Genomic DNA, 16,352 nt, shown 5'->3' on the forward strand with positions numbered 1-16,352 from the left:
ATTTTTATTAGGTATAATTATGTAGTTAAATCATGGTAATGTTGGTTCAACATTTTTAATAACAGGTTAATTTATTCAAATTGCATTATAGTGTTCAATATAACTATTTGATTACTAAGAACTGTACCTTTGCACGAAAATAAAGTGCATAATCGGGATTCTTAAACATTTAATTTAAATATCCTAATAAGTATTTTGGTTTTGAATTTGTTTATAAAAGATAAATTTATTAATAAATGTAATATTTATATACTTCATCTGCACCTTAGTTATGATTTGCAGAGCGTTTGTGCCTTCGCTTTGACCACTTTTGAATGGAATCCTTTATTATTTGTTCATTGTTGATTTGCTGCATTTGCATGAATGTGAAATGCGAAATTTCAATGGTGAATAGGCCCAGGAAGACCTTCTTCCATCCTGCGGAATCCACCCTCCTCCGCCTCTATTGTTTTCGGAATGCAATGGATCCCAGCGCCCTAGCCACCCCCCCACCACACTTCCCTGCACTTTTCCCACTTTGGTGGCTGCAATGATTGCATAAAGGCAGGGAGCCAAGAAGCAAAAGGACAAAGGAATGCCCACGCTTTGTTATTGGATTGTGTGCGTATGCGTGTGCATAGGAGTGTGTGTGTAAGTTAAGAGAGCAAGGTTAAGCTGTTGGTGATTGCAGTTTACAGAGAGGATTGCAGCCTCTTGGAAGATGTATATAAACACTCCATAGTCTTTAGGCAAGGATGACTCCGAAAATCGGTATAGAAGGTCTGAAGTAAACAAGATTTAGGTCAAGATTTTCATCAAATTGTAATATATTATCTAACTGTCTAAAAGGTGATTCCAAAAGTGTGATATGGTTGTCTATTTATGGTGGATTGCATACAACCGTTTCCAACTCTTAATACACTTTTGGTATCTTGTAATACCCTAACATATCCTAACAATAATTTGTTAAATTCTTTGTTAATTCCAGTTACTTCAGTAATTAGCCTGATAAAAACAGGTCAAAGTCTCACCGATGCCAAAGAGATTAAGTGGATCTGAAAGGGAAATCTCAATCAAAGCAACCATTTTAGTCCTATGAACCGCCTTATCCTCAAAGCCATAGAAGTCTGCACAAAGAGTTGGTAAGTGGGACAGACGAAACAACGATATACATTGCACCAAATTCCCTATATACTACTATATCCCACAAACCACTTCAAAAGGGCATAAACATAAACGCTAAAGCCAACCAGCCGAAAAATAAATGGGAAAAAGGCCGCGAAAATATGCGCATTGCAAAGGAAGCTCATAAAATTAATTAGAACGCTGCTGTCCTGCTCTGACATTATCTTGCGGACCCGCTCATTTGCATTTGCTGATTCTTTTAAAGCGGGGTGGTGGGTGGTGAGGTGGGCAAGGTGAAAGCTTTCCAAAACTCAATGAGCGGTTAAATAATGCCCCGAGGCGTCTGCCCATTTTCTCGCTTTTCCGGCCACCTTTTCAGAACTCTTTGCATCCGTTACTTTCGCTTTATTTCCAACATTTCGCGTGCTTTTGGCAAAAAATCTATTTATTATATATGAGCGTGTATATAGAATATAATTTTTTTGCGGCTGCCCTAGCGAAAAGCATATTTTCCTTTCCTTTTTTATGCACTGAATTTGTTATGCAATTTTTTGCGTTATTTACATTTGGGTTTGTCTTTTTTGTTCTGAGCCTGAGAGCAATTTGCGTTGAAAACGCTTAGTTTCCTCTGCAAAATCGGTGGAAAAGAAGGGGTCACGGGATTGCAGTGCATAATTTTATTTGTTTTTGTGTTGATTTCATTTGCAGTGCTTATACTTTGTGGGCCTTTGTTTGTCTGCGTTCGTTGCTCCGCTCTATTTATGTTAAATTAATGCAACTGTTTTGATTGCTGGGGTTGTTCCACGATAGGAGAGTAAACTTGTTAAATGGGTCGTAGGAGTTCTGTTAATGGAGGGAAAGTGGTTATATTGGATTTATAAACGGTTTTTTTAAAAGAATATTTGGCATTGTCATAAAATCTAACAGACTTGTCCCAACAAATTATACCGTCGTATTTACATATTTATATAGAAAATATTAATCTAAAATCGATCTTGGTTTTATAGTCTATGGCTGTTAACCAATTTGTATTATTTTGATTATTTAGATTTTAAATTTGTATTCATTCTTTGACAATTGAATAAATTATGTTGATCATATTTACAATGTTGTAGAAAACTTATTTGAGTAAAAATATTATTTGTTGCTGAAGCTTAGATTATACAGAACATACGTTTGTATCAATCTTTCCCAGACTCTCCTCTGAATGCTTCTAAGTCTCACATTTTACATAAAAAAAAACTTTCAATCAGCCACAATTCTCATCTCCATTATTTCAATTCGGATGCATTCAACCAGCCGGAAAACACATGTAATTTATTCCCAAGACTCTTTGGGCCAAAAGAGTCAGTCATTGACTTTGGTCTGTTGCAAAGTTCCTCTTGCCCCATCCATATCATTTAGCCACCTCCTTTGGTCTGATTGCTCAGCTGGTGTTCCACTCGTTGAACTCATCAGGAAAGTTCCTGAACAAATTTGCTGCAATTTGTATTTCGGTTTTAGTCTGGCTTTGATACGACTACAAATACGAATAAAGTACGTATTACACCTATATACGCTGGCTATAAATTTCACTAAATTTTATAAAGTCAACTTTGTGCAGCGAAGGGGGTGGCAGAAAAAGAAAAGAAAATATATGAACGGACACTAAGTGCTTCTCACACGTACCATAAGTAAATGTGTTTATGTGTGAACGTAGTACGTACACGAGGCCAAAAGGATGAACATTAGATACATTCATGGTTAGACTTCCGTGCTCGACCAACACAGATACTCGGGGAGACCGAGCCGCACACACGTGGCAAGTAGCACGTTAAGCACCCAACATTGACTACCACAATAGACAACATTAAAGTTGGTTCGCCAGCTTGGCTTTGCCATTTTCCCTTTTCCCTTTTCGATTTCACAATTCCACTTTTTTCGATTTCCCTCACTTGCCCCTCCTCATTGGCTTCCTTTTAACGCCTTTGGAGATCTCTCAAAGCGTTTTCCTCGCACAGCCTTGATCATCTCACTTTATCAAATGCCCTTACGAATCCGGGTATTTGAGGTTGGATTTTGTATTATAAGTATGAAATTCATTTTATATTTTCCTCTTTAGCAACTAAGTCCCCTTTTTAACAATTATAATTTATATGAATTCCTTTTTTTTAAGAGCTAAAAACCAAACACCATGGAAAAACCTTTCTTCCTCCCAAATCAACACCATTTTAAGGGTATAAAGAGCTTCTGCACTTCAATGACTCTCTATTTTCGTTTGCTTTTCTTTATATTATATTTGGATTTTCTTTTTCCGCCTTTTTCCCACTTCGCTCTCTCTCAGGACGCGTTAGAAAGAAGAATAGACACATGTGAGCAAGTGCCGGGGAAATAAGTAAGAACGAGCATTGTACGTTATATTTTTATTTCGCCCTTTCTCGTGCCGCGTAAATTTAACAAATACGTTTGGGGGCGAACGGGAATCCTGTGTGAATCCTGTGTGCGCGTCCTGCCAGGAATTCCTCTCTATTTGCGGTGCTCGCGTTTTTGGGCCGGGGGATCTGTCTCAGGCTCTCGACCAAGTGCAAACCAAGCGAGACTGAGTTTTTTATGTTGGCTTAATAAAAATACATTTCGCACGTGGAACGGAAGCAGAACTTCACCTACTCAACTGGCTTGCCACTCTACTTTAGTCCAAAACCCTTTTCCCCCGCATTTCTATTTGTCAAAGTGCACTAAGAGAAAAATATATAAAACTTATTTACACAGTACTAGGATGTTTATTTTTAAATTCATCTACGGCAAATTAGAATTGTATCCCGCAGACTGTATTTATTAAAATACTCATCAAGAAATGATTCCTCAAATGTTGGCCAGAATATAGGGACTTTAAGTAAATTCTATAAAGGTGTTATTTTTAAAGGAAATTATTATTTAGATATTATTTATTGGGAAATATTTTTCTCCATTACAAATTTATTTTCCGTGCATGCGCAACGCTTAGTTTCGTGCATTTCAACTGGATGCTGATGGCCCCAAAAATAAACCGCATTCATGCAACACCGAGGCACATCAGACCCGCCCACACCCGCGGATAGATAGCACACATAGGGGGCACACTTACCAGAAAATCCTTCCGGACACGTACAATTGTAGTAGGCCACACCGTCCACACATGTCCCGCCGTTCTGACAGGGACTCGACCAGCATTCGTCCCAATTCGTTTGGCACTGGATCCCTGTGTAGCCATCAATGCAGTAACACGAGTACGAGCTGTTGTTTCCGTCGAGTTTCGGGTGGTGGGTGGATCGGTGGAGCGGTGGAACGGTGTGTCAATGATGCATCAAACGTTGGTTAAAAAACAGCACGATACCGAGAAAGGAAAATGGGGAAAAACAACAGTTAGAGAAACATCGAACCAAATGCTTTGGATAAAATAGTTTCGCCAAACGTAACAAAATGGGGGGAGTTACGGGGAGGGTAGATAACGCCGGACTATAATGGCAGTTGGCGGTAATTGAAGTGGGGGTACCGATGAAGGTGGGCGTGTTCGGATAAATACAGTGTGTACTCTGATATAAATATTCGACCCATGTGATTTGAGGTAACCTTTAAGCCATTAGAAAATTAGTTTTTATTTTGAATTTTTTTTTTATTTTAACCATTAAGCAGAAAAGAATGAAAAATATAAATAATTTTTGTTTGCACTGTTCTATATTATTTTAAACACCATTACTATAAGGACAGTTTTTTACCTTATTGTAATGGTGTTCAAAAGTTTTTAAGTGTCCCCAAATAATGTTTACACCTTTGTATTAAATATTTTTTTTAAATTTCACTTATATTAAAATCCAGCTGAGTTGGTTGTACTCACTTCCACTCTGGCATGCTCTTTTATGTTTCTGCATTTACCTGAATAAATTGCCCTGACTTTCCAAGCTCAGATCTCCTGCATCCAGGCATAATGTACATACCCTACAGCCAAACCGCCGGCCAGTTGAGTGCTATAAACTTTCGGCCAGCGCAACATAACACTTGAGGAGTTGTGGAAATAAATATTTGGTAGACATTTGGGATTGGGTTTTTCCATTCTGTTTCTATTTCGTGAAACCGAATTGAAATTGAAACGGAAATGCAAGAGAAGGAGAAAAAAGTGTCAGGGGAACTGTGGCCGAGGAGTGTTACCTGAGGAACAGGGCAAACATGGCTGCAGAAACTGCTGCCTGGTAACCGGCTTAATTAAAGAAGTTTCTTTATTCGTGTAAATGGAATGGGGGATAAGTGACGTTGGCTTACTGTTGTCCTTTATAATGGATTACATTAGGATGCAGGAGGCAGCCGACGGCTCCCGGTGCACATGTCTGTTATGGGCTAAGCACGGGGATAAGCACCTAAACACACTCGTCCGTTGTTCTCGGCTCTTGTTTTCAGTTTACCCAACTGAAGCCCCCGAGATTCTGGCTGATTATGGCCTTCGGTTGGACGTTTTCACCCAGGAGACCATTTGATTTGTTGCCTTCAGCCAGGAGCAATTGGGAAATGACTACATAATGGCATTGGACTGCTTCTTTGTAGGCGGAATATCAGAATAGGAAACCATCAAGATATTGGAGAAAGTAGGAGTAGTAGGCGAATTCTTGCACTTTACGAAACATTTACCAAATTAGTTTTCTGTTTATAAATATACTTCTTTGGTAAGCAATCATTAAATATAATTGGTTTATTTATATACCTTTTTTGTGTTATGATAATTTGAACGTTGAAAAAAACCATTTATCAGAGTTTTATTTAATTTACTTTACCAGGCATATACAAAAGTGCTAGAAATAATATTTAAATTCTTTAAAATGCCATCAATTCTTTATGATAGTCTCTTGTTAAGTATCCATTATCAAACCTTTATTGAGAACCACTTAATAGCTTTGAAAGTTCATTCTGCACATCTTTTATAGTCAACTTTTATTGGATTTTTTAGAGCAGACTCATAAAACAGTTAAGAGCGCGCTTATCGGACTTATAAACCAGGATAAGCCAATAAAATATCAATGTTCTTCGAAGCCAGTAAACTCCTCAGCGTTATTTCCCCTTCACCCGTTCGCCGGAAAGTCTAAGATGGTCGAAAACTATTCAGTTAATCCGTTTAAATCTCATGGCATCGTGTTAAATTTAATTGCAGCTATAAATTTCGCTTGCCAACACATAAACTTTCCCATCCATCCGACTTGGCCAGTCCAGAGTTTTTCCTTTTTGGCCGGGGAAATGCAGGCGGGGAAAGAGTTCAAGCTTCTGGTTTTCGCATTTCGCATTTGACTTGCAGCTTTCGCATGGAGCTATCGTAAAAAAATATCTTAACCGCTTTTCCCGTCAGTGGTTGGGTGGTGCCAGATGGTTTTGGGTGGGATTAGCGGTTGCATATATCGCGAAGTGAGCATAGAAAAATAAAATGGCAGTTACTTAGTCGTATAAATGGCGCCAAGGAGAAGCATTCCCTCTCGTCTTCTGACTTGTTTGTGCAATTGGATTTGAGCTATATGTAGTATATACGAATGTCTGGAAAGAAATCGCATGGTGGAATCTCTGACAGCTAAGCCTCAAACTTTACCCCACTGAATATCTGAAAGTGCAGCAATTTGGAGAGCTTCTCTGATTTGAATTTTAGATGATATGAACATTCACTTTATATTTGCAATAGATTTGAATAGGTTTCCCATAAGTTGGAAAAATGATGAAAACAGATTAAGCTAAAAATTAAATTTGATGTTTCAAAATGAGATGTATTATTTGTCTAGAATTATTGAACCAAATTATCTCATCTTATATTATATATTGTTAGTCAAATAACCTTTTTTTCTAAACCTGGATCTTTTATAAAACTTGTAATATTTTGCATAACCTGGCTGTAAATGTTCTCCATTAAGAATGCACTTTGGTTGGTCGTCCAAGTTAATAATTTCCCAGCTGCTTGCAATTGAAACCCACTCAACCCCTTTGCCCTCCGCCTGGTTTTTCCCCCTCCCCCTCCACCTCACTTGCAGTGGCCGCAACTTAACCCCATTTAAACGGGCATGCATTAAAAAAGTGTGAAGAATGCGAGGCTGGTGGGATTTCCCCCCTGGAACAGGAGCAGAAAATAATACCGAAGGGGGAGGGACAGCTGCGGCAAATTCATTTCCCTGCTAAGTGGCGGCATCAACATCGGGGCTGCCCCATATCTACATGGTGTGGGATCGTATGGAATGGCATATCAGGGTATGGCAACTGAAACTGAAGCTGGTGGCTCTCATGATGCTCAAGTGGCGCAAGTTTATTGCCACTCGAAATGTGTTGGACGGGTTTATTGGTCGCTGCCTGGCCGATAATAAGAACAGCAAAAAAATGGGCAGAGAGGTGGTTCAAACACTGAGAAAGGTTTTAAAGGGTTAAAAGTATAATTTTGCTTTGATTTTATTTGGATTGGTTCTACTTTTGTGTTTTTTTTTAATTTTAAAAGAATTAAAAAAATATCTTTCAAACGAAAGGTCATTACGATAGGGGAAGTTCCCATCTCTAATCGTTTCTAAGAGGTTTTTCACCTGAACTCACCTGTTCAGTCCATCGATGCAGACGCCGAACACACAGGGATTGCTGAGGCAGGCGAATCCCGCCTGGCTGCTGCCCACGAGGATGCCCAGGATCAGGATGGGTAGCAGCAGGCCCTTGGCCAGTATCCTTAATGCCCGGCAAGGGTTTCGAACGGCTGTTGCTGCCGATTTGGTAGCGTTATTGGTAATGATGGTGTTGGTGGTGGTGGCTGTTATCGTTGGTTTCTCTATTGTTGCTGTTGGCATCTTTAGCAGGTGGTTTCGTTGCATGTCTTTCGGGGTAACAGTCAGTCCGGTCGTGGTGGCCCCATTGGCTGTCAGCGGTGTGGTTGCCCCGGAAACTGTGATGGCCTCGGTGTCATCCTTACAGCCGTCGGGTGGCGAAGATGTGGCACAACGACGACCCATGTCGCGTCTAATTTGAGCCAAAATCGCCATTGTCAGCGTATCAAACTGATGCACGTTGATCATACGCCCCGTAGTACGGGAAATCTTATTTTGATTGATGCTGTTGCTTTTGCTGCTGCTGCTGCTGCTCCTGCTGGAGACTCACTTCCACTTGGGTGTCCTTGATGCTGCTGGTCGTCTATCCGCTTAAGTGCTTTATTAGTTCTCATTGTTTGCCCCACTGATTGTTTGCTGGCCCAGCGGTCCTTGAATGCAATCTGCGTCGCCTTCGCATCGCATCAGCATCCTTGCAGCTCACAGTCCTTCGCAAATGCCCGGCATTCTTGTTTATGATTTGTCCGTTTCTATCTGCTGTTTTCTATTTTCTCTTTGCTGCTTATTTTCAGAGCTCTTCGCTGGTATTGTTGCTCTTCTGGTCGTTCACATTGTTGCTGCCATTTCAATTCGCAATCTGTAAAAAGTGCAGAGCGCATAAAAAATCCATGAGTTTTCTGGGATAATATTTGCGGCAACAATTGTTTTAAGAGGGGTGAAAAGCTTTGGTTTTGACGCTGCAAAGTGGCAATTAAATAGTTGGGAAAGATTTGTGCACCCACAATTGGTTAACAATTGCCATTATTATTTGGTTTTTTTCCCTTTATTTGTATATAAAATTAAGGCTTGCTTTAAGCTCCTGTAGTAATTCCAGTAATATTGATAAACAATAACCACAGCCACCTTTCATATACTATATTTTAATTTTGTAGATTAAGGGATTTACTAAGTATTTAAACAGATTTAAATTTAGGCCATTCGGTTGCCATTTTTTTTGTAAAACAAATTTATATTAAAGAAGGCCTAAATAGTGAAATGATTTTATTCTGAGCCGATTGACAGTTATCCAATTTCTCAAAGCCTAAACTAAGTCCCCAAATAGCACATCACTTTGTGTGACAGACGAAAACAGTTTTACACATCTAATCCATAATGCCGCCATGTGGCTTTCGTTTCATTTCGCTTCCGATGATGGCCAGTTGTGCACTACATTTTCCCATTTCACATGTGTCAAAATAAACCCGAAAACTTGTTCGCATATCACACATATGTTGCATGGATTTGGGTTAGTTTTGGTGCTTTGGGTACTTAGATGTTTAGCATTGGGAAAAGAGGATAAAGATTGGCGAGTGTGTGTACAGTGAAAAAAATATTTAAAAGAAAGCTATGCAACACTTACTTAACCATACCGTAACCGTAAAGATATTTTTTAACTGAGTTTCAGTTAATTAAAATTGTCAACAATGCTGGTTTTTATTCCTGTTTGAATACTTTTTTTTTGTCACTTGTTTGTTAGCTGCTAGAAAGTTAGCCACACTTCTTTTTTGCCTTCATTTTTGTAGGGAATAGCTAAAAAAAACTAGGAAGAGAGCTCTTGCGACATGTTTAAAATTGAAACCAAACAACGTCAATTGCAGCAAAGCAACTGACGTTTGCCATGGCAACTAAAAACTGACCGGGACACTTGGACACATCACAAGGGATGCGGATCAGCAGCAGAACTTGCAGCCGGGCGCCTCATAACTCGACTACATCATCAACATAAATTCGACTTAACTTGGCCAACGACCAAGCAACTGAAACTGTCTTTTATTATTGCCCTGGGGAAAAGGGAGTTTTCTGACCATATTGTTTGAGCGGAAGACTATCTATGTCCAACGTCAGTCATAATGTTGGGATTATAACCAGCTAATTCAGGGGAGAGGTGCAGTTTCTGTAGCTATCTTTGGCTGGAAATTGGACTCGTTGCACAAATTGAAAGATGAAAAGTTTACGTTGACTGGTTCGCATAAACTTATCACATATCTTTACGGTAGTGGTACACACGCAATGTACATTAAAAAAAATTTAATAGGATTAGATTAACTGGTGAACTTAAAATACACAGTTAAATGGATGATAGTACACACGCAATGAACATTAAAAAAATAGATTAAATGATACGTTTTAGTATGTTATATGTAAAATTCTTAGATAGCAGATATTATGCAAATAGTAGCTACTATATATTTTATTTATAAACTCATAGGTTTACAAAACTTTTCATTTTAAGTTCAAATATTTTTTTGAGTTCACTTTTCTGTCAGGTTGACGCCAGGCAATAGATCCTGATGACGCTGATGGGGCTCCTGTTGCCATTGTTGCAGCCATTTCCCCATCACCAGTCCGCATAGTCAGGTGGGCCAACAAAAGCACCACTACCCAGATAGAAAACAACGAGGGGGTTCTAAAGGTGGTACTAGGATATCATCACATAGCTGATGACGGCAGGCGACGTGCGGCGTCGTATGAATTTAGCTTGTAAACACAGGCAGCATGAAATGCGCACGAATGACTGAAACTGGCCGGGAGCCAAGTGAACCAGGAGGTTCTGAAGAGGCAATCTCGAATTGCCGGAGAAGCAGCCTTAAGTTGGTCAAGTTACACAGAGACATTGCCGAGTAAAGGGCCGTCTCCCAAAACATTACTTCCCGCAGCTCTTTCCTTTCCATTCAAAAATGGACAGACAAAATGTTGCCCGTTGGAAGTTGACAAATCAGTTGGGAATTTAAGCGAAATGTAATCGTATAGAAAAACAAGAAAAGAAGAAATCTTCGGTACGGCTTGGTCGCTCTTACCCAAATTAATTTTTTTATATTTTTATTTTGATGCTTAAAAACCATAATATAATAATATAGAATTTCTTGTGACTTTAGAACTCCTGTTAGCATTTGGTAATGCATATACAAATTACAAACTACTAAATTAGAAAATTTAAAAACGTGGTTTTAGTCTAATTAGCAAAAAAATGAAGTACTCCCAACACAATCTCGCATTTGCCATAATAAAATATAATTTTTTGTGCAATCGTTAAGCAGCAAATGTCTTCAAATCGCTGGCACCTGCATACTTGGACCATTTTCCGCTGCAAAAATGTTAACTAGCAAAGGGAGGGCCATAAAACCGAAACGTTTTCATTCGGTAAATTCACGTCGTCCACCTGAATGAAAGCCAGGCCAAAACTCAGATCCACAGCCTAGACGATTCTGCTTTTATTGTTGCCACTGCTGTTTCTGCCGTTTCTGTTGGCTTTTTATGGCATTTGCAGCAACTGCAACTTTGTGAAAATCCCAGGAGCTGGAAATCGGGGGAATGGTGCTTGGGGATTCGCCATTAACGTGAGCCATTTGCCAACTGTGTGTGTTGACATAATGTTGCAGGTTTGCAGGACGAGATGGAAGACGTTGTCGCCTGTCCTTCAAGAGTTTAATGACATTAATGAATGGGCCTTGTTAGGCATTGTGTAATCTGGTGGGGTAATTATAAGCAGGTTTTGTGATACTTCGTTAGTCGGTGATGAGGAACAGGGTGACAGGATATTCGGGGAAGAAAGTTCGTAAGATAAATGACCAAATACAGATAGTGATGAATTGTTGTTTGGATTGCAAAGAGGATTGGTCTAAGAATAACTGAGCTACTCAAGGGGTAAAGTAATTTTGGTTGCAATTGATTTTGTGATGATAATTTCCCATTTTGTAAATGTAAAAAACATTTACATAATTATTTTATAACGATTCTATTTATAACTAGTTAACCTTTCAGTCTAACAAGTTCAAGATTATAACTTAAGAAAATAAAAGCATTTTCTTCTTTTAGATTTTTTTTTAAGTTATTAGTATTAATCATTCCTGGTTAACCTCCTCTTTATTTCCTTACTTCTGTAGAAAACAATGTCAAAACATTTCTTAGAGTCCTTCTCTTGTTTATTCGCTTTAGACCAGAGAAATTTGCTCGCATAAATTTAATTAAATTGTGCACATTTTTTCGGCTTGCTGTTCAATTTATGCAAAGCGCTTTCGAGTAAACAAGTGCTGGCGTAAAAAAGTTGAAATATGCTGAGACAACACAAGTGCTCCCCCCTCACTCATATTGTTAATTAATTCTGACAAATATTGTGCAAATATTTAAAAAAACTCTGTACCCCGAAAAGAGGAGCGCTGCAGGGAGGGATTTTATAATAAGGCAGGCAATATGCCAAGCCATTGAGCCAGGATCTTCTTGTAAATTTGGCTGTTTGTGTTCGGTTGTGTGTCCTGTAATGTAGAGCGTGTGAAAATCGATGGCCAAAAATAAACCGAACAATGAACGCACACGAATGCAGAGTTACACACATGTTAAAATAATTAACTTGTCTTTGACAAGACATATGAGTAAACACATTCCACTCTCGCTCTCTCTGTTAATAAAACACGCCATGTTTGCAGTGCACAAATACAATTACCTTTAAGTACCCCCTGTACCCCATCATCCACCTTGCCCCTTTTCATCCCCATTCGGCAAACACGTGCTCGTCCAGCTACCAGTTCCGTTTGCCTAATACGATTACATGGTGTTTTCCATCTACCAGTCCATCCACCCACCCAAAATCCCCTGCCCCAAAAATCATAGACTACCCAAAAGCAGCTGGCCAATTGATTTTGCCACTCAAAGAATAAAAATGTTACCATTGCTATCATATTACTGAGTTTATTTTAGAAAAGTTGTTTTAATAATTAAATCGATGAAAAATTACTTTAAAATGTATTTCAAAAATTCTGAACTGTAAAAATTTACCTTCACGCAATAAAGAAATGTTAATAAACACTTCGAAAGACCATTTGTAAGTTACATTGTAATGTTAAAAAAATAATTTAGAATTTAAATTATAAACATAAACAAGTAAGTAAACGAGTTATATTAGATTTTTGTAAGTGTACAAACGTGGCGCTCCTTACGAGGGGTACGTCAAAAAAGGACATGTGAAAAGGAGGGAGGCGGAACTGGAATGCTTGGTATGTTGGTTAGAGGGCGTGGTCAGTCGGTCAGGCTCTTGTTATTGTTGTTACGTGTTGTAATAATTAATAGACTTAAATCAATTTGTGACTTTGAAGTATTCGTGAGCATTTCTCGGTCACAGTTGCTGCCGATGATGTTCGGAAATGAATTTCATAACTCATACGCAGTGTTGGCCAAATGGGGGTTGAAATTGCTTTGCAGAAAAAAGTGTTTAACTATGTCGTAATAGGAAATTGCCAATGGGAATATAATAGGTTGAGTCGTAAGAGAAACCCTTTTGGATTATATTTCAACGACTTGAAGTGCTTAAGATTTATATTCAAATAGGAAGGATAAATCCACAATCCAAGCTTCGCTTAAACTTCCAATTGAATTCACCCATTTTGCATTCAGTTTCTTTTTATGCTAGAAGGTGCATTAGCTTTATGCTGCTATCTTGTGCCTTCCTTCTTTTCCTTTGCAAGTCGGATAACATGCGACATCCGCTGGCTAGGAAGTTCAAAGCCGCCTAGATATATGACTGCCATATCCTGGGCTGCATCTGCGTCAGCTGGAAGATTAAGTGTCAGCACGCGCTCCACTCTCGCACACAAAGGACTAGCACACAGGACGATACACGAAGATTGCGCATACGCCATGTGTGCGCCTTTCTTGACTTTGGATCCTTTTCTTTGGCCCCTTTTGCTGACCTAGCGCTTGCCTTTCGACATTAACATTGTTGTGCTGCCCCTTTTCGCTCTGCTAGTTCTCCCTCTTTGTTTTCTAAATGTGTTTTAAAAATGTTTCGAGTATTGTCGTTGATTTTCTTCGGGTATCCTTTTGTGTTGTTTGCCTTTTTCGCCGCTCGTTTGGTCTGTGTAAACACATTTATCCTGACCACTGCCCCCCGGAATATTTATTAAAGCAATCTGTGCTGCCTGCAGATTTATTTAAACGTATTTGTCTTGCAATTCATACACATCGCGTTGCATTCATTTTTTCGGCTTTTTGTTTCGACTTTGTTTTTCTCGGTTTCCGATGGCCATATGCAACCGATTCAATAAACGTAAATTGAATCTGAATTGGTTATTTATACGTTTATCTGCGGACATTCTCTGGTTCTCTGGTTGATTGCCGTAATTGTCCTTGGTCCTCTAAGTTTGAGGTTTGCACATTCAATTACTTATTTAGCACAGAAAATCAAGGCTTACCACATTGTGTGGCATTAGCTTGATTAATTTTCCACAAACAATATTTGGTGAAATTAATTTCGGGCTTGAGATCAATAAAAACGATTTATACTTGTGATTTTTGTGTGATTAATAAATAGAATATATAGTGTATAAAATTGAAGGCCTAATTTTAGTTATTTATCATAGTTAGGAGCATCCTAGAAATGCCCATATGTAAATTACAAATTTAAATTGAATTCGTAACCAATCTTGTTGGGAAATAAACTTATCAATAGCTTTGAGTAAATTCGAATTTACGGCACTTCCATCAGGGAATTGCCTTATTTTTCCAGTTTATTTTTCCTACATTTTCACATTTCCTACTTGGCTTTGCTTACGATCAAAAATCAATATGAGCATGAAATATGCTCTGGCAATGTTCATAAGCCTAAAATGTGCCCTCTTCTCTCTACTAATCCTCTGCACTACTTTCGTTTGGCTTTCTGGGGGCAAAAGTGCTCCACTTTGAGGAAAACTCCTTTTTCCAACCTCAACCAGTTTCGCCAGAAAATCACGCCGCAAATGCAATAAAAGCAGGCAACACACAAATGTAACATAAACAACACAAAGGAGCAGGGCACTCGGGTGTTGAGGGGGATTTTCCGGGCGAAAGTTGGAGAAAGGGGCGGGCCCAAGGGGGCGTAGGCAGAAAGGCATCGGCATGGATACATCGATTATACAAGTGGCTGGAAACCAAGCCGAATTGTGGGCGGAGATAACTCCGATAGCTCCTTCTCTCCCAGTGTATGTGTATATGTTTGTTGAATGTGTTGCATACTGCCAGTCGGCCAAAAACATTCTCAACATTTTTCGTAGTGGTAATAAAAGTTTTTATCGCTTAAAATGAAAATTTTTCGCTTCCGCAATGTGAATTTCCCATTTTCTTACCCGCATCCCTCGCCTTATTTCCACTATATGTTTATTGTTGCACTTGCCTCGTTCTTTTTTTTTTAACACTTCCATTTAGTAGGCGTGTCCCATTGGTGTCTGTGTTTTGGTGCCTGCCTTTGCCCAGAATTGTAATTAAAATTGTGCAAGTAAATGCCTGGGCCATATATTTATGTGGGCGGCTGTAATTGCACGCGTGTCTTCGCAGAGAAGCAAAGTGTTTGCATTTGCAAATGAGCAGAAAATTAAGTTAATTTAAATGCAGCTTGCTCATCTAGACAGCTACAAGTTCGTGCTGGCGGTGGGAATTTGGTAATTCTTGGTAAACTTTAATAGGAAAATGCTGGTTCTGATTTATTTTGCTCAAGCATTGAAGTATGTTTAGATTGTGGTGTTTAAATTATTACGAGAAAGATTAGGATAGTCTGAAATATTTACTAAATATATTTGTATTTCAATGAGAAGTCGTGACCATTTCAGCTATTTCATTTCAACTTTGGTTATAAGTTTCTAGTATAAGCCCTTTACTATACAACTTTTAAATTAATCACTGCTTAATCCAGTCTACCAAGTATTAATTGCTAAAAACTTTTCTTTGACTCTCAATCAATAAAGTCTTGAAATGATTCCTCAATTAGCTTTTTTGTGCCCCCAATATCACGTCGCAGAAATTAAATTAGTAGATGAAAATCGCTTTCCTTTTGTCTCTCGCAAAGTCAAAGCATTTAACTTTGTAGCAACGAAGGGAGTATAAAAATGAAACCCGTTCAAAGGAATTTCTCGCTGGCAAGTCGACGCGATGCGAGGCAAGTTAATTAACCATGGAGGGGTGGCCAAGAGGGTTGGGAAATGGGAAAAGCGAACGGGACTGGGAAAACCGCCAAACTGTGTCGGTGGTGGTGATGTTGTTGCTGGTGGCGGATGGCGGATGGCTGTTGTTGTCAGCAGCTGACCAAATGAAGAGCTGACCAAGTCGCAGGGACGTCTTTTGTGTGGCTTGTTAGGTTCTGCAGTGACAAGTTGGCAGTGGAAATGGGCAAAAGGGGGTGGCCAAATCGAACAATGTTCTGGCCAACCGTTTGCGGTTTGATTGGCATTTCCACTGCACGTTTGACGTTTTCTTCTCCCTTAACTGCGGCTGCTTTTTGCTTTGATTCTGCGGATACTTTGTAATGCCACTGAAATGCGTTTTAATCAATTGCCGACTTTGCGGCGGAAATGTGCGGTAATTTATTGACCAGTGATTCAGTATTTATAACTGATATTTATATTGCTTTTCTAATAATAAATTTATGAGTTGATGTTAAGCATAAAGTGTTATGTGGCAATTAGA

The 16,352-nt window shown here is 39.0% G+C and overlaps 2 protein-coding genes across 5 annotated transcripts in view; one reads left to right on the top strand and one right to left on the bottom strand.

Annotated features, from left to right (window-relative positions):
* LOC108049587 (protein eyes shut) overlaps positions 1–16,352 on the bottom strand; it is a 56,509-nt gene that overhangs the window by 34,069 nt on the left and 6,088 nt on the right. For both annotated transcript variants that reach the window (XM_044460359.1, XM_044460358.1), the window contains exons 2-3: positions 7,666–8,523; positions 4,208–4,356 (exon numbers count right to left, since the gene is read on the bottom strand). In XM_044460359.1, coding sequence (XP_044316294.1) covers positions 4,208–4,356; positions 7,666–8,135 — 619 coding nt within the window. In that variant the 5' untranslated portion in view covers positions 8,136–8,523. The remainder of the gene's footprint in view (positions 1–4,207; positions 4,357–7,665; positions 8,524–16,352) is intronic.
* Positions 1–16,352, top strand: part of LOC108042574 (MKRN2 opposite strand protein) — a 58,493-nt gene that overhangs the window by 32,482 nt on the left and 9,659 nt on the right. For 2 of the 3 annotated variants that reach the window (XM_044460361.1, XM_044460363.1), the window contains exon 3: positions 968–1,121. The exons of the other annotated variant lie outside the window; for it this stretch is intronic. The gene's annotated coding sequence lies outside the window, so the exon portion shown is untranslated. The remainder of the gene's footprint in view (positions 1–967; positions 1,122–16,352) is intronic. 3 annotated transcript variants of the gene reach the window in all.

The sequence above is a fragment of the Drosophila rhopaloa genome, unplaced genomic scaffold (assembly GCF_018152115.1).
Source record: "Drosophila rhopaloa isolate 14029-0021.01 unplaced genomic scaffold, ASM1815211v1 contig_2, whole genome shotgun sequence".
NCBI classification, from domain to species: Eukaryota; Metazoa; Arthropoda; class Insecta; order Diptera; family Drosophilidae; genus Drosophila; species Drosophila rhopaloa.